Source organism: Poecilia reticulata, chromosome 15 (assembly GCF_904066995.2).
Source record: "Poecilia reticulata chromosome 15, P_reticulata-male-v2, whole genome shotgun sequence".
NCBI classification, from domain to species: domain Eukaryota; kingdom Metazoa; phylum Chordata; class Actinopteri; order Cyprinodontiformes; family Poeciliidae; genus Poecilia; species Poecilia reticulata.
In genome coordinates this window covers 9,121,261-9,139,756 of record NC_088844.1, presented here as the reverse complement: position 1 = coordinate 9,139,756, position 18,496 = coordinate 9,121,261, and the positions used below count along the sequence as shown (strand labels likewise).

Genomic DNA, 18,496 nt, shown 5'->3' with positions numbered 1-18,496 from the left:
AACCGAAATAATCGGCTCTTTTTCTAGTGAGCAGAGATAAATGATTCCGATCTATAAAAAAGAGCCTAAATTCCCTTTTCGGTACGGCGCAGGAGAAGGTTCAAACACAAATTAAGAAAAAATAATAATAATAAAAAAAATTAATTAATTAAAAAAGAACTTTTTTTTAATAAACATACATAAAGATTTAGGAAAAATTGTGTAAACATGTAATATTACTTAATTGGTATTTGAGCCTATATTTGTAAGGGATGAACCTGCTGAGGAAGATCATTTTAAGATGCATATTAATAATGTATTGGTTTGAAGCAAAACTATACATCGAAACGAATAAAATTAAAATAGAATAAAACCAGGCAATAAAGCAAAGGAAGAAAGGTAAGAATGACGTAATCCTCAGTTTCATGACTCCTCCCCTCAATCGTGGCTTTAAAAAACAGCTTGTTGGACCTCTCTCCTGCATGTTTCATTCTGAAAGAAGAGAACATGGATTTCCTGATGTTTTCAGCAACAACATGGACTTTAGTGGCTCTGGCTGTCACTCTGTTACTACTGTAAGTACTCTGCAGTATTGTATGTTTCCTTAACAGTCCAGGAAAAGAGTCTCATTCCTTCTGTCTCTTTCTTTTTCTCTGTTTTGGACATTAGATATGGAATCTGGCCGCATAGGTTTTTCAAAAAGATAGGGGTATCTGGACCGAGACCCCTGCCTTTTGCTGGAAATCTGATGGGTTTCTCAAAGGTAATGCCTAAAACAACAACAGGAAAATTAAGAATGAAAGTGCTGATGAGTTTTATGGTTTATTACGTTCCATTCTTCTGAAGGCAAACATTGATTGCTCTAAGAAAAAAAAAAAAACTGGAGCTTTTCTTTACAACCATGTACTGTAATTATCTTCTTCAGGGACTACTTACTTTTGACCGGGAATGCCAAGCCAAGTATGGGGATATTTGGGGGTGAGTAGACAAAAAAATGAAGTTTGTTTATTTATGGAGCAGTTCGTGAATGTTTCGGCGCTGAACTCAGATTACTTGAAAAGCTTTTTAATCCAGTGGCATGGACATTGTTTATCAATTATTTAAGATTCTGTTTCGCAATGTTATACTATGAATTTGAGCTGAAATGCATGCTTTGTCACAGACCTGTACTTTATCAGAAGTAAGCTTGCAATCTTGTTTTCTTTCCCCATTTTTTAGTTTGTACGAGGGGAAAACCCCACTACTGATGGTTGCTGACCCTGAGATAATAAAAAGCATCTTGGTGAAGGAGTGCTACACTGCATTTACAAACCGCAGGGTGAGATGCTGCATGAAACCATGGAAATCCAGCGTTTTCAACTTCATTTTTAGGGAAGTGATACCTTCAGCTGACAGTCTTATAAAACTGGCTATTAATTGCTGTTTGCTATGATTAAAATCAACATTAAATCCACCTGAAAACACAAAATTAACGTCACAATTTTGAGGAATACATGTCATTGAAAAGGTTTGGATTTTGAGGTGTTTCTCAAAATTTGTCAAGGTTTATTAAACCTGTCTTAAGGATTTGAAAGGGGTCACAACCAAATCCCACCCACACAGCCACAACATCTGATGCAACAGGAAGTAAAAGTCCATTTTACTGACCTGTCGAAACCTGTAGTGTAACAATGTCACACTAAGGAGTGTAAGAGTGTTCCTGTCTCTGCTGCACATAAATTCAAAGCAACACTTGTCATGGTCTTGCTAGTTAAACGAATATCTCCTGTTCTATATTTAATGCTAATATTTGTGTGTACAATAAAGTCATCTACTGGTCATAACCAGGGCAGCTCAGGGTACAAAAACAGGAAACTGTCTTTCACAGTTGACCTGGTAATAGCCCCGATGTTAGTCTGATTGTAGTTATACTGGTGTGGTATAGAAACACCCTAAAAAACAACATGAAGTCTTACAGTCGGTACAGTTTCTCTAGGTGTATCAGAAAAAGAGAATAATGTGGAAAAACTTAAATATTTCTGGTTATTCTGTTCAGGAAGTGAAGTTTATGTATTACACAGATTCAACTTTCTGTGAAATATTCCAAGCCTTTTTTTTTCCTTTTAGTTTTGATGATTGTGATTGATAGATATTGAAAACCTGAAATTATTCTTTATTGTTTTTTTTGGCACATGGAGAAAAATGGGAAGGCTGTTAGCAGTCAGGTGACATGAATGACAAATTTAAAACCAAATTGACACATTTCTTATTTAGTCCAGTTAGTTGAAATGATTCTGGAGTTCAAAAAAAAAAAAAAAAGTTTTTGATTAAGTTACACAATGTCCAGAATCTGCATCGTCAGCTGAAACTGGAATAATTATTCCATCTAAGTAAAGTGTGGTGACGCATAAAAGGCTACAGTGGAAAAGAGTCACGAGACTGGAGAAGTGCCAATGCTGAGCAGAGGCTTCGTCCGTTTACAGATTATCATCGGAGATGGCGGGCCTATGGACGATGCAATCACAGCAGTGAAGGATGAAAGGTGGAAACGAATTCGCGCCACAATATCTCCATGTTTCACCAGTGGAAGACTTAAGCAGGTCAGGATCTACAGTGCTGCTCGTAAATCACCTCTGCCCTGTGTTTCCCCCACACGTAACTCATTTAATTACCCATTACTACATTTTTTAACGCTTTCATCTAGAGACAATCAGGGTTTGAAAGCAAATAATAATTTGGCAAAACTAGATTAGAGACATCTGGAGATGTAATTTTTGCGGTCAAAATTCATTTAAGATATAATTAGAAATACACTGAACATAGATGACAAGCTATTACTCAGATCGGTGTTTTTCCAACGCTGGTCCTCAAGGCTCACTGCTTTGAGTGTTTTAGATGTGGGAAACTTAGATCGATCAGAAAACAATTAAGGTGTTTTCTGTAAAAATAGACAAAACAAACTGAACCTCACTTATTTATTTGTGTCTCTTTCTTCCACAGGTTTTCCCTTTGGTTGTTCAATTCGCAGACAGATTCATGCAAAAACTTGGACAAACAGATTTGAATGGGTCCATTGATGTCAAGAAGTATGTCGCAGCCGTTATATTGTCAGATTATGGACATTTTTATTTATTTTAAACAAACATTGCGAGCTCCTACCTCTTGGCTTTTATTTTTCTCTCTCTCAGATTGGTTGCACCGTTCAGTTTGGACGTGGTGACCAGCGCTTCCTTCAGCGTGGAGATCGACTCCATCAACAACCCCAACGATCCTGTTCATGCTCAAATGCAGAAGATCATGAACTTCAGGTTTTGGCCTTTTATCTTTATGGGTAAGTCAACTCATTACCTGCTAGTATCGCTTGAACAAGTCACGCTTTTTTAAATTTACCAGTTTCACTCTGCCTTCTTAGCGATTTTCCCCTTTGGTCGCCACCTGCTGAAACTCTTCAAAGTTGAGTTCATGCCCAAGTCCAGCGTGGACTTTTTCTACGACATCATTAAGAAATTTAAAGACCAGCACATCAAAGAGGATTCGGTAAGGGCTGACTGGAAAAGTTTTAGAAAGGTGACGGGTTTATTTCAAATAAAGATAATAAAATAGTCCAAGCTGTTTGCTCACATGAACACACTCTGAAAACGCTAAAATGATTTATTTATGCGAAACTTTCAACAATTTCTGTTTCCTATCCAGACTCGGGGAGACTTCCTGCAGGTGATGATCCGGAGTGAGATCCCAGAATCCGACATAAAGAGCGAACATGAGCAACCCAGTAAAGGTCTGAAAGTCACAGAAACAAAGTCTTATTTTACATTAAAATGATTTGTATCACATTTTTTAAAGTCTTCTGTGTTAAATAACGAGCAACGTGAGTTCTCAGGTCCCATCTACAACAAATGTCAAAGGATAATATGACAAACGAGGAGAAGGGAAATAATTAACAGAAAGTTGGAGTAGTCTACGGTCATAAATGTAATAATACTATTAATGGTTAACTACTTTCAGTGCAATACAAATAATCATACATGTCTCTCAGAGTAAGACGTAACAATGAAGCACCAACTCTAAAAATCATCTTTCTACCTTGGAAATGTAGAATTATTTCTTTTTTTTTATATGCCTCAGAAATACAAAGTGTTTTAGTCTCAGAGACATGGGAGACTGAAAGTCAACCTGCACTGACCAATATATACCAGCTGTCCATCAGATACAGAGCTCCACTTTGACCCAGACACCTGCAAAGAGGAAGTGGCACAGCAACAAGGTCTTGTATTAATACAGATGAGTTAGCTGGATCGTTTCAGGCCGAAGATGGACTCAAACTCAACTGCCAGTTTTCAGGAGACACTTCCTACAAGCTATGTAGAATCAAATCTGCAATGTTCAAGAAAACCATCATGTTTTTATGCAGGGCAATGCTTTAGTTCTGCAAGCTAATATACTTAGACATAGACTTACTTTATTGCCATGGCACAGAGGAAATTTATCAACAGAATGTTGTTGCTTGGCCACTGGAGTACACAGAAAAAATACTAAACTATAAGTGTGACTGTAAATGCATATAGAAATATAAAAATGTTGGTGCAAGTAAGACAACAAAATAGTTGCCCCATCGTATTGACAATGGTAAAAATATCAAACAGTAGGAAAGCTTAAATAAAACACATATCAGTGAATTACTATATGCTTGAAAAGTTAATTTATGGGAACCAAAACAAAAGAAAACATTTAATCTGCACAATGTGTACAACACAAAGTGTGTAACACCTCCATATATTAATTCAAAAAAGTTTGAATTGAGTAACTGATATAAACTCTGTGATGAAGTTATGTTTTATTAAGGTGCATCAATGTTTCTTATTGCAGGTTTGACTGAGCACGAGATCCTTTCCCAGGCTCTGACGTTCATCTTCGGTGGCTTCGAGACGACCAGCGCCACTCTGTCTTACACCCTTCACAACCTGGCCACAAATCCTGAAGTCATGCGGACACTGCAAAAAGAAATCGACGGCTGTCTGAAGAAAAATGTAATTTACTTTGACATGCTGGCTTTTTGAATCCAACAGTTGCTAGAATTTTTGTGCATGCCTTCCTTATTTACATCCAACTTTCTTTGACGGATCCAGGCTCCCATTTCCTACGAGGACCTGAACGGCATGGAGTACCTAGAACAGGTGTTTTGTGAGTCGCAGCGTATGGTTCCCACCGCGGCTCGACTTGAGAGGACATGCAAAAAAACGATGCAGCTTAACGGTCTGACCATCCCAGAGGGAACGTTAGTTGGGATTCCAGTGCATTTGCTGCACATGGACCCACGGTACTGGAGCTCACCTGAAAGCTTCAAACCAGAGAGGTAAATTACAGAACACAGGGATTGGTACTGATATATGAGAAAGAAAGCAATTTTCTCAAAACTGAATTATTGTTTTAGATTTTTTTTTAAATTATCATTATTTTCGACTTCATAACTGGAAACTTTAATCTGGTCCCTGCAGGTTCAGTAAGGAGAATGAGAATGATCTGAACCCGTACGCATACATGCCGTTCGGACTCGGCCCTCGTAACTGTGTCGGGATGCGATACGCCATCCTGGTCATGAAGATGATCATCGTGCGCATCCTGCAGAAGTACTCTGTGGAAACGTGCGCAGACACCATGGTAAGCCTGTAATAATTCAGTCGTTCTGCTCTGTTATCATGTCAGCGTTTCATTTCCATCTGTTTCCGTCTTCAGGTCCCAATTCAGTTTGACTGGAAGTTCCAACCAACCAAACCTGTGAAGCTGAAGTTTGTTCCCAGAGAACTGTAATTGCAATTACTTCAAACTTCTGGCCTTCTCATCAAATATAATTTATTTTTGATGGGCCTGTATTATTCTTCCTGTGCAAAGTTCTGTACTGTTTAACACTGATCAATTTGAATGTGTAATTATTTCAGTCTACTTTTATACTGTCTTTATTCTCTATTTTTACCTGACATTAAAACTTAAAAACAGATTGTTGACCTGCAGAAACTCTCACTGGTGTTTTTGTCTTCACCTACCTGATCAAGCAGTTCATTGTCATTGCTGCTGTTAGTTGGAAATATGCAGTTACAATTTGTTCGCCCTCATTTAACTTCCTGTGCAAGTATAAATCTTGTTCATTCAGCAGTGTGAAAAAAAAAATAATAATAATAAAAATTATAATTATAAAAATTATATATATATATATATATATATATATATATATATATATATATATATATATATAATTATTATAATAATAATAATTATATATATATGTATATATATATATTATTATTATTATTATTATTTTTATAATAATAATTTTTATTATTATAAAAATTATATTATTACAATTTTTATATTATAATAATAATATTATATATTATTATATATAATATATAATAATATATTATATATATTATATATAATATATTATATATAATATAACTGGGGTAGTAGCACCCCAGCTACTACCCCAGTTAGTAGCTGGGGTGCTACTAACTGTCTCCCACAGGAGAAATAAGGGATAAGGCAATAACCAAAGATATATGTTAAAGTAAAAAATGAAATCAAAAGTTGCTAACCTGCATCTATTCTTCATCAACCAACACTAGCTTATCTACTTTATTTTTATTCTTCTTGTGATGAATAACAAGAATTAGAATTACCACATTACACATTACCACATGCTTTTTATGCACTAAAACAGAAAAATTCACCTGAAAGTGAAGAATAAAGCATAAGAATTGATAAAAACGAAAGGCATCAACTAAAATAGACACAAAGTACAATTTGTCTCTTCATTCCTCTGTATTTTTCTTTTCCAGTCTGATAGTGGAAATTCATACTTATTTATGCCACTGCTCTAAAGTTTTTAATATAAAAATAAACCACTGGATTTTTATCTTTAGTGGCAACATTTTGTTTCTATATTTTTAGATAAGTTTTAAACACAAAATCTGAATGGCAGAAGATGACAAAACCGTCCTTATATATTTTACTCAATACAGTTGTAAGGAGGTTGTCAGTAAGCTTTTTTCCATACATTTTATTTAGGAACATATTTGGTTTTTCAATTTCAGTGCAAAGGGTTTCTTACTTTTATTGTCTTTTAATTATTGCACAAATAAATTGTGGGTACACCAAATAGTATTTCTTAAAGAAAGCACAAAAAGAAAATATAAAATCGCATACATGTCTGTTTTACATTACACATGGCAGTCTAAGGACTCTGAACATTTACGATTGTTAGTTCGTTTAATAAAAATGGTCTGCTTGTCAGTGACAATGATTATTTCAAGGGTAAAATGGTTATTACGGTAAAGGGCGGGAAGAGAAGCATACACATTAATAAAAAATGTTAACAGTTCACTTGCCTTTGTGTTTCGTTATTGTTTTGGCTATAAACTCCTAGCTAAAGCTATGACTGTATGACTGAGTCGGTTCTATGTGCTGATTCATAGAACCGACTCAGACGAAAAACGAACAAAACAAACCCATAATTTACATAATTTAAAAAAAATTATAAAGTAACGGCACTACTTATGTTCGTACATGTTCATAGCAAAAAGGTGGTCTTAAAACTTAGAAATAAAGAGACCGTTTGAGAGCTGAAAGAGATGGGTCTTTCGAAAGACCCATCTTGGTGAGCTGAGCCAATTTATTCGGATCCGTGAAAAGAGCCAAGACTCCCATTGCTTTACCCTGCAGCAAGAAGGGTACGTGATCTCAAAGCAACCCGCTTTAATATCATATCTCAAAATCCTTAAAACAGAATTGGACGTAGTTTAAATTTCATAAAGAGATTATTTGTTGGGAAAGATTGGTTGGAGCAGAAAGTTATCATAATGTGTCGTGTTTCAAGACTCCTCCCGGTACAGGGAGGCTTTTACAGAGCTTGTTGACAGCATTTCCCAGGTTTCAGTAATACAGAGAGGAGAAAATGGATTTCCTGCTGTTTTCCGCGACTACATGGACTTTAGTGGTTCTTGCTGTCACTCTCTTATTACTGTGAGTATTTGTACCCTGCTCTTATATTGTTTACCATGTACGAAAAAGAAAACTTACTACGTCGCATCTTTCTTTCTCTTTTTGAACATAAGGTATGGAATCTGGCCATACAGATTTTTCAAAAAGCTTGGCGTATCCGGACCGAGACCTCTGCCTTTTATTGGAACCCTGTTGGGTATCAGAAAGGTATTAGCCTAAGCGAACCGAGACGACTCTTTTAGAGACATTAATTATACAAGCAGTTCAATATGAGAAACGAGAATCTTTTTTTTTTTTTTTTTGCAATGTCCGTTTTTCACCAGAAGCGAATATGTTTTATTTTCAGCTATTTCGGCTCCTCTTTAATGTTTCTATGTCTCCCTGCAGGGACTTCAGTTTGACCGTGACAACAAGTCCAAGTTTGGGGATGTCTGGGGGTGAGTTGAGGAAGAACTACTACTGCTTCCACTGAGAGACTCTTATTTCAGTAAATAGTTAGCAAAAATATGCAAACAAAAGCCAAACCTTTTTATTAATGCTTTTGCTCTATTGACATTCTGAATAATCAAGCTGTCTTAATGTTAAAACTGTTTTACGGTATTTCGTTGTCAATTCATACTGATAAAACTTTAGTAGCCCGTATTTTCTGTAATATTCCTCCTTTTTTTCAGTTTGTTTGAGGGACGAAGACCTGTGTTGATGGTTGCAGACCCTGAGATGATAAAAGCCATCTTGGTGAAGGAGTGCTACACTGCATTTACAAACCGCAGGGTGAGATAATTATTTATCGTGGGGCAATAATTTAATTTGGCAGCTGTTTACAAATAAAATTATATCCACCTGATGAATTTCCATGTCTTGAACTTTGGGGGAAAGTGTTTCATTCAGAAGATTTAGATTTTCTGGAATTTCTGGCAAGGTTTACAGGAAACCTGTTCCAAAGATTTAAGAAGGATTACATCCAAAACACTCCCATCATCTGATTTAAGAGGAAGTAAGGCTCTGATTCACTGATGTGACGAAACCTGGGAATATTACACTTTCACCTCGTCAGGGGTGGGAGTGCAACAATAAAACCTGAATGTCTTAAATGTCCTCTGCTGCACCCTTTAACCATAAAGAGTTCATATTCTTAATAAATGAGATTAATTGTTTCTGAGTGAAAAAGGAAGACTGAAGAAGGATTACATCCAAAACACTCCCACCATCTGATGCAAGAAGAAGTAAGACTCTGATTCACTGGGAATATTACGGGCTGGGAGTGTAACAATGGTAAATGGACTGAACTTAGTGCTTTTTCCATTCATTTTGACCACTGAAAGCGCTTTACTCGTCAGTCTACGAGTCGCATTCACCCATTCGCATTCATACACAGATACGCAGATCGGTAGGCAGGTTCGGGTGAAGTGCCTTGCCCAAGGGCACATCAACATGAGGCAGGAGGAAGCTGGAATTGAACCTACAACCTTCCAATCACAGGACAACTACTCTTCCCACAGTCGCCCCAATGAAACACAATGAAACCTGAATCTCTTAAATGTCCCCGCAGCACTCTTTAACCATAAAGCGCTCGTATTCTTAGGAAATGAGATTAATTGTTTCTGAGTAAAAAAGAAACTGTACCGTCTGTGTAAAGTCTAAGCATGTCCTGCTGTTTTGTCCGTTTCCAGGTTTTCTTTGAAGACAGTGGACCTCTGTATGATGCAATCACAGCGGTGAAGGATGAACAGTGGAAGCGAATTCGCAGCACCATATCTCCATGTTTCACCAGCGGAAGACTTAAGCAGGTCAAGATCTACAATGTTGTTAACCAACTTCTACCGTTTGCTTTTCTTTATTGACACATCTCTGGTCTATGTTAATAACATTAATGGAAATGTACTGAAACTAATGTGTTTACCGTAAAAAAAACCAATATCAAAGTGAACGATAAAAATAGTTCAAAAATAGAATATGATAACAATTTTATCGGGAACTGTTCCTACTAGTATCTCCTTTAAGAAAAGGGGGTCAGTAACTAGTTACAGTTACTCAAGTTACATTTTCTTGAGTAACTTTTTGGTACTTTTAATAGTTTTACAGCTCTGCACTTTTAACTTTTACTTGGGTACTATTTTTTTTTATCAAATATTTGTAAGTGTACACATCTCTTTTAAAATTTTACAAATGCATTAAGATGCATTAAGACTTGTCAAAATATAGGCGTTTTAAGGGCAATGAAGGAAAAAAAGTTCCACAGTGCACAATTTAGATTTTTTAAAAGTCTGTCAACATTTCACATTTTAATGAGAAAAATAAATTTTATCTACATCTGCGTGTCGCGAAAAGGTCTGCAACAAGGAGGAAGTCGGTCATTTTGTACTACAGCTGCAGTTTCGATCGAGGTTCTCTGTGTGCATGTAGGATGAATAACTTGGAGACATGACAACAATTGAGAAAAAACATGAAAACTACAAATGTCACACAAATGGCCACAGAATGAATAAGAAACACCTTTTCTCTTCATTCGAGGTCGAGGTAATTGAATATGGATTTAATGACATTTGATGAAAACTCATTTAAACGTTGTCCGATCTCCGCCAAACTGGTCATGAAGGATATTTGCCCAGATCTGGACTTGTATCCATGTATTTCATGTATTCAGTGAAAAATTGATCCGTAAAGCTACCTATTGTATTCAGAGTCGCTGTATCACTTTTGTAGAAGATCTGTGTAAATCTCATTGGTTATTTTGAGTAAACACAAAGTCACATGCTTTCCTCACGGATGCTTCCCTTTGACCCAGTTGATCACTTATCTTCAAACCGTGTTTATTGATAACAAGCTGCTGTGCTGCATGGTGTGAAACTTACAGTAAAATCTTTACTGAATGAATTTTGTTTTCAAAGCTTACAAAGGGCGCCACCTGCTGGCTACATTCACATTCTGCAGAGGTTTAAGTAGTGACAGAAACACCCAGGTGTAGCAATTCACGGCTAGATACAGTTTTAACTTTCTTTTTTTTCTCCCTGAAGGTTTTTCCCTTGGTTGCTCGCTTTGCAGATCGACTCATTGTGAAGCTGGGAAAAATGAACCTGGATGAGCCCGTTCTTGCCAAACAGTAAGTGTTTTGATCCGTTGTATTCCTCCTGATTTTGAACCGATCCTCCCCAAACGAATAACAACACAAGCCTTTACTTCTTTCTTCCTTTTCAGACTCGTTTCGCCATACAGTTTGGACGTGGTGACCAGCGCCTCATTCAGCGTGGAGACGGACTCCATCAATAACCCCGAAGACCCTGTTATAGTTCACATGCAGAAGATTATGAAAATCAACTTCTTGCCGATTTTTCTCTCTTGTACGCCACCCTCTTCCCTCTTTGTTGGTCGAGCATTTCATTTAATACGACTATAACATATTGTCTATTGTCATTTGTTGACTTTTTTTTGTGTCTTTTTAGCGATCTTTCCTTTTGGTCGTTACCTCCTGAAGCTCTTCAAGGTTGAGGTCCTGCCCTCATCCAATTTGAACTTTCTTCACAACATCGTTAAGAAATTTAAAGAGCAGCATAGTGCAGAGGTATCGGTAAGTGTTGATTTGCTGTCAACATCTCCTATGGTGTAAAAAAACAACAAACATTAGTACGTGTAGGTAAATATGTTCTATGTAAATCCAGACTCGTGGAGACTTCCTGCAGGTGATGATTCAGAGTGAGATCCCAGAAAGTGACATAAAGAGCGAACATGAGCAACCAAGTAAAGGTCTGTTTTCACTGACAGTGAATGACCGGGGCTGAAATTTAAACTACAGTCAAAAGGTCCACTAATAACACAAAAAAGTGGGGGGGATGGGGCAAGGTTTTGGTACAAATATCTTGAGTTTTGTCTTATGTCAAGTGAAGTAATTTAAAAATAACTTTTCAGCAAGATATAGGAGCTTCTTTTAAATCACTACTGGAAGATTTTACAAGTGAAAAAAATATGAAAGTGGAACGAGTACCGTACTTTTAAAAAATTTTTTTATCAATATTACACTACTATCACACTACCTCCACCATGTCTGACTGTTGGTATGGTATTCTTCTTAAGTGTTGTTAGTTATTTGATGTTAGAAATAACATGACAAAAAGGTCCAAACTTGTTTTTTTTTTTTTTATTTGTTTACTCTGGGATAGATATTTATTTTTGTCTATTTTTTGATCAGCAGTAGTTTTTGTCTTGAAGCTCTCCCATGCATGCCATTTAAAAAAAATTTCCACAACCTCTTTACCTTAACTATAACAAATGAAATCTGCAGCTCTCTTCATGAAGAATCACTTTTTCAGTAACTGTCCAACTTTGGAGGTTTGCCATGTTCCATGTCCGCCCCCACATTTGTGAATTATGATTCACTGGGCGAATTAGAAAATGGCTTCGTAACCTTGTCAAACTAATAAATGTCAATCGATGCCTTTTGGTTTTTATCCCTTCATGAACTTGTTGTGGATCAAGGCATCATTTGTTGCTTATTGAGCAGAAATAATCTGAAGCAGATGAATAACTCACATCAGTGTGTCTGGTTGCAGGTCTGACTGAGCACGAGATCCTGTCCCAGGCCACGATATTCATCTTCGCTGGCTTCGAGACAACCAGCACAACCCTGTCGTTCCTCCTTTATAACCTGGCACTCTACCCTGATATCATGCGGACGCTGCAGAAAGAAATCGACGACCGCCTACAGAATAATGTAGATTGACACTTTAATTTTTAATATATAGTTTTTTATTTTACTTAATCCCTGAGTTTTAGGGCGTTTATTTACATCCAACTTACTCTGCTGCATCCAGGCTTCCATTTCCTATGATGACCTTAATAGTCTGGAGTACCTGGACCAGGTTTTGTGTGAGTCGCACCGAATACTTCCCAGTGCGCCTCGACTTGAGAGGGTATGCAAGAAGACGATGGAGATTAATGGCATCACCATCCCAGAGGGAACGTTAGTTGGAATCCCAGTGCATTTGTTGCACACGGACCCACGGTACTGGAGCTCACCTGAACTCTTCAAACCAGAGAGGTACTTTTAAAGAGAACACCAGCTGCGTTTCCACGGCTAATTCCCGGAGTTAGCTGTGGCTGTAAGCCGTTTACTACTAGCTGCAGGGGGAGTGGCTCCGCCTCACCCCATAGTGATCGACTCCTTGCAGCTGCGCAGCGCTGCCATTCCCCTGCTTTTATCTCTGAGAAGCTGCCTCAGACTGCAAGGATCTCATCGATCACACACTCGGTCTCTGATACTCTTTGTCAGTTGCTAATAAGAATGATCGATCAGCCATCGTCAACATGGAAATCCTCACTGCGCTGCGGATTCTTCTTCTTCGTCTTCCATTGCAGCGGAGATCAAAACAGATCTCCGCTGTGTGTTCATCCTTTATATACAGAACAGAAACCACCAAGCTAAATACAAATTACGAAGTGTATGCCACCGATCGCTCCGATATAAACTTTGCATCAATTTCGCGATCTCACTGCTTTTTCTGCGGCTCCGTTCACACCGTTATTCCGTTCCGCTTCCCTTTCACGGATACTTGCGCAACTTTACTTCGTTTCTTAGCAACAAAATACAGCCCGTAATTATTTATTCAAGATTTGAGATTTCCAAAAACAATGAAATTAAATGTTTCGTTTTTTACGTTTGGAAGCTCATTCCCTTTCACATAACCGGAAAAGCCTGATTTTGACATTTCTTTGACATTCGGAAAAATATGGTTTACTTAATTTAGTATAACTCCTGTTTTACTTGGCCTATTGACACAATTTAAAAACTGGTGTGTAGTTTATAATGTGCACTCCAAGTACAAGCTGAAGCATGAGACTGGGGGAGGCGGAGTCTTGCTGCTACACCACCACAAACCAGACATGTTAAAAAGACTCTATAAGCCTATGGACCCCTATGATTCAACGTATCGATACTTGCGGATGAAAAATCGATGCTTTCCGAGGCGGGGGTTGGGGGGAATTTATAAATATCCTAGAATTTATATTATCCAACCCTACTTGTTTCCATTAAGAAAGTTTATATTTGATTTCAAATTGCACAAATTTATGGTTAATGCAAAAGCAGTTACTGTTTTATTGTTCCTGACATCTTAGAAAAAAAAAACCCTCAATTGCAAGAAGACAAAAAAAATAAATAAAATGTAACAGACACTTTAATCTGGTCTCTGCAGGTTCAGTAAGGAGAATGAGAATGATCTGAACCCGTACGCGTACATGCCGTTCGGACTCGGCCCTCGTAACTGTGTCGGGATGCGATTCGCCAACCTGGTCATGAAGATGGTCATCGTGCGCATCCTGCAGAAGTACTCTGTGGAAACCTGCAGCGACACCTTGGTAAGACCGACAGCCTGCAACAATTCAGTCGTTCTGCTCTGTTGCCATGTCAGCGTTTCATTTCCGTCTGTTTCCGTCTTCAGGTCCCAATTCAGTTTGACTGGAGGTTCCAACCAACCAAGCCTCTGGTGGTGAAGTTTGTTCCCAGAGAACTATAATGGAAGACTTATACATTTTTTTTTAATAATCTGGAAGGATGATTGCTTCTGAATTTTGCCTAATTCAATCACTGCTCAGAGATCATGTAACTTGGCTGTGCTTTCTAAAGTCCATCTTTGTCGGCTGTAGTGAATACCGGACACAGACAAAATGTTGCAGCTATTTTTGAGGTGAAGGCCACATTGTGTGTGTGTGTGTGTGTGTGTGTGTGTGTACAGTGGCTTGCAAAAAATGTTTGCATTTCTAGCATTTCTTCAAAATATGCAAAGCTGAAACCACAAACTTTTATATGGATGTTGAACATTGACGTGAATGAGCAACACAAACGACATTTAAATGCGCAGCGGAAAAAAAAAAAAAAAAAAATCAATGCTTTAACATTTTCTTGCAATAAATACATTTTTAAAAATTTTAGATGTGAAATATTCTTTTTCAGGTGAACAAACATGTTTACTAGATTTTCTTAGAGGGTACTATCACATTTTCAAATTTCTAATTTTTGTAAGACATTTCGACAACAATCTGGACATTCCAATCCAAAATATTTACTGCATAAAAAATGTAATGTTTAGGTTGCACACATCATAAAACTAAAGTTTTTTGATTTTCAGAATGTCGTATAAAGCTCTTTCCCTGCTTCCCCCTCCCCCAATTCAAATTCAAAAACACTATTAACCCCAAAGGGAAATTAATTGTTGTAACTCACTAATTTAGATTCTTCAGTTATTGAAGATAACATCCAAATTTAAAAATTACATAAAAATTGATTTTTAATAATTCATGGAATTATAAAAATTCATGTGCCAACACTGGTATCTTTAAATATGTAAAACCATTAATAAATAGCAATAATCTTTCATTTGACACTTCAAGCAGTCCCAATGCTTTGTTTCTATTACAGTGTTGCGGACTCTCAAGAGTGTTGGCACTCCTGCAAGGCAATGTGTGTGATTTTTATTTAAAAAAAATTTAATAAAATGATTATTGATGAAAAATGATTATTGGTGAACTAAACTTTTATGTCAACATATAGGCCCCATATTTTGATTAAACTAAAAAGCAAAAACTGCAACTGCTTGTGACTAGATGGACAGTTTCTCTCTTTTTTAATCTAATAGGTTCAGCAGATCTGGAAACAAGAGACAAAAAGTGAGACGGGTCAATTTCATATACATATGTGAATGAAAACATAAGGCTTTAATTGTATTTTTTTCTGCAACTAAAGTATAATTTATTGTCAGTTAAACTATCACAACATAAGAACAGGAGTGATATACGGTATTATTTTAATATTCAGATGGGATCCAGCTGTGTTGGGCTGTATTCAAATCTCTGGAGGAGGGCGGAAAAGAGAGAAAAAAAACATAAAACAGCTGTTTGGGGTTTCCTGATGTGCAATAAATTCTAATTTTACTCTGGAACATTTACTTTTATAGTAAATTTCACGCTCATGTGAACAACTCATATTTATGAAAATCTTTATTCACGTCAAAGCCATCTTAAACTTTTTTTTTTTTTTGCGTAATCTTGTCAGAAACATGTTAAGTAAATATTTCACCTAACCAGTCATTGCTTTTCAGGAAACCTCAGTAGCTCTAAAACAAATCTCCAGCAGAGGGCGCCAAAGTAGCGTCCTCATTAAAACAGAAGTTACATTATTGATAAAGCTCTGATTTTATCCTCTCACACCAAGTCAGCTGCTGGTTTGATGACCTTTTCTTCTGTAACACTGATGTTTATTTGTAACAAACCTAAAATAACCAAATTACTCTGGGTGCCAGAGCATCAAAACAAAGGAAAATAAAATGATTGAGTTGGAAAGAAGAAAGGAATCCAGTCCCTTAAAAATAATATTTGACAATTTTCAAATGGTGCTACATTTGTAAAGGTGTCCAAGTATTTATGGGTGGTGGAGGAAAATGTGGCCCAGAGGTTAGCTCGATGCTAATCGGTTTTGAAAAGACAGTCCTGCACATCAAGGTAGACAGAAAAGTACAGACAGTAAACAAAAGTTAGTTTTTTCCAAGAGTGGAATATAAAACTGAGCATCTACTGTTTTAGAAAAAGAAACGACACAAAACGTGTAAAAAAAAGAAACAAAATTCAAACTACAAAGCCTTTAAGAGTCCTGAGTTTGTCAAAAAATAAACAAAGCTGACAAAAAAAGGCCAGAATTTTATAAAAATCGAAATGCAACAAAACAGGATTTGTCAGAAACGACGGTCAATGCAAACGTCCGTCCAGCACGTCAGCGGCTCTCGCTTCAGAGCAGAACTCGCCCTGCAGCAGGTAAAACCAATCGCTCATTCAGGAAAATTAGCACCTTCCTGTGAAATGTAAAGCTTTATTTTATTTATTTTTTTGTCAGTGTGGTAATGAAAACAATCAAAAATATGTTGCAAAACACCCATCAGTACAGAGTGTTTTCATTTGATGTGGCATCAATACTTTGGAGGAAAATAATTGATGCAGACTGATCTCTGGTCAGTTAAGAAAAAGTTGCTTCTTTTATGTAGATTACCATACAGCATTAGCGTGACTTTCAATTTTACTTTGATTTAGAAAAAAAAAAAAAAAACCTATTAAAAGTTGTCATATATGCTAAATGTATAGGTTTCTTAAGAAAGTACCTGGTTTAAAGGCACCATGGCAGCTGCTACTGAGAACGTATCCCTCCACCTCACTGCCTTAACATTTGTTCCTAAACACTTAAGAAAATTGTTCCTTTGAGTTGGTTGATGAGTCAGTACGAATCAGATTGTTTTTTTTTTTTTTTTACGAGTCTGGAAGGACCTGAGCTACCACTAAATGTTTCACTGGAAATAAAATACAAAAAAAAAAAAAAAAAATGCTGATTCTATAACTTTACTCATCAGCGGCGTCTGGTAGGCTGACTCAAGTCGACTGCAGAACTACTTTTATCTGCAGGAAATTCCCACCGAGATGAAAAAAGATCTCATTTACGAGACAATCGCTCGTAAATGAGACAGCCTCAAAGGAAATCACACAGAAACCACGGCGCTGATGTAATCCCGGGTAAAGATGCTTGAAAAGCCCTAAAATGACTTCTGCTCTGCAGCATAATTTGATATTAAACATATTAAAAATATTCAACCTGTAATTAGGGTATATCTGTTCAGTGGTAGGAAATTGCACTGCAAAAATATAAAATCTTACCAAGTGTTTTTGTTCTAGTTTCTTGTACACTTGAAATAAGACAAAATTAACTTCCAAGTAACATTTCGGCAAGATATAGGAGTATAAGTCAGTAATTCCTTAATATTGATTTTTTTTTTTTTTTAAATACTACTTCCACTGGCAGACTTTTTTTTTCTCAAATAAACTGCCAATGTAACTAGTACCTTTTATTTAAAATCAACATTAAGGAATGATTGACAAATAAAAACTACATCTTGGTGAAAATTTAGTTATGAGTTAGTTTTGTCTAATTTAAATTGTGCCAAGATTTATAAAAAAAAAAAAAAACCTTTTAAGATTTTGTTTTTGCAGCTTACAACCACAACTTTATTCACTTACTACTTTTTTGAAGTTCAGATCATCAGATGATGGCAGACGAACTTTTAATTACAAACTGATGATCTTATATGAAAAATATGATGGCGGCGCAGAGCCACTCTTCAAAAGAGGAAAGACAAGAGACCATGGCGCTACAGACAGATGATGCTTGTTAATGTTCAAGAAAATAACTTCTCTCCTCAACTTGCTCTTATTTGCACTCAGAACAATAACAAAGACATTCAAAACAACCCAGTTATTGGAGAGGAATTACAAAGGTCCTAAAGATCAGGTAAAGATGTGGAGAGTTGGACTGAATTAGCTTTAGCTGCTCTGCAGCAACAAACGGTGCTTCGTTTGTGATGCGCTGGGAACCTGGGTGGAGCGTGTCAGGCCCAACTCTTTGAAACAGCAGCACATTTTAACCAATAAAAACCAAAACACCTGGAGGACATCAACACAAACGGTTCTTCGGATACCGATTCAAGCTGATTTTTTGAATTGAAGGTTGGATTTCTCC

General features: G+C 36.8%; 2 protein-coding genes across 2 annotated transcripts; both read left to right on the top strand.

The window, feature by feature from the left end:
- The first annotated feature begins 275 nt into the window (after positions 1 to 275).
- On the top strand, positions 276 to 5,970 carry LOC103476433 (cytochrome P450 3A56-like). The gene is made up of 13 exons (XM_008428792.3): positions 276 to 554; positions 649 to 742; positions 905 to 957; positions 1,198 to 1,297; positions 2,442 to 2,558; positions 2,959 to 3,044; positions 3,147 to 3,289; positions 3,371 to 3,495; positions 3,652 to 3,736; positions 4,825 to 4,985; positions 5,085 to 5,311; positions 5,454 to 5,616; positions 5,692 to 5,970. Exons 1-13 carry the CDS (start codon positions 487 to 489, stop codon positions 5,764 to 5,766), a joined length of 1,497 nt encoding a protein of 498 aa, XP_008427014.1. The 5' UTR covers positions 276 to 486; the 3' UTR covers positions 5,767 to 5,970.
- Positions 5,971 to 7,656: 1,686 nt separating this feature from the next.
- Positions 7,657 to 14,830, top strand: LOC103476434 (cytochrome P450 3A40-like). Its single transcript, XM_008428793.3, has 13 exons — positions 7,657 to 7,974; positions 8,067 to 8,160; positions 8,341 to 8,390; positions 8,625 to 8,724; positions 9,624 to 9,740; positions 10,968 to 11,053; positions 11,149 to 11,291; positions 11,394 to 11,518; positions 11,610 to 11,694; positions 12,498 to 12,658; positions 12,759 to 12,985; positions 14,139 to 14,301; positions 14,385 to 14,830. Exons 1-13 carry the CDS (start codon positions 7,907 to 7,909, stop codon positions 14,457 to 14,459), a joined length of 1,494 nt encoding a protein of 497 aa, XP_008427015.2. The 5' UTR covers positions 7,657 to 7,906; the 3' UTR covers positions 14,460 to 14,830.
- The last annotated feature ends 3,666 nt before the right edge of the window (positions 14,831 to 18,496 follow it).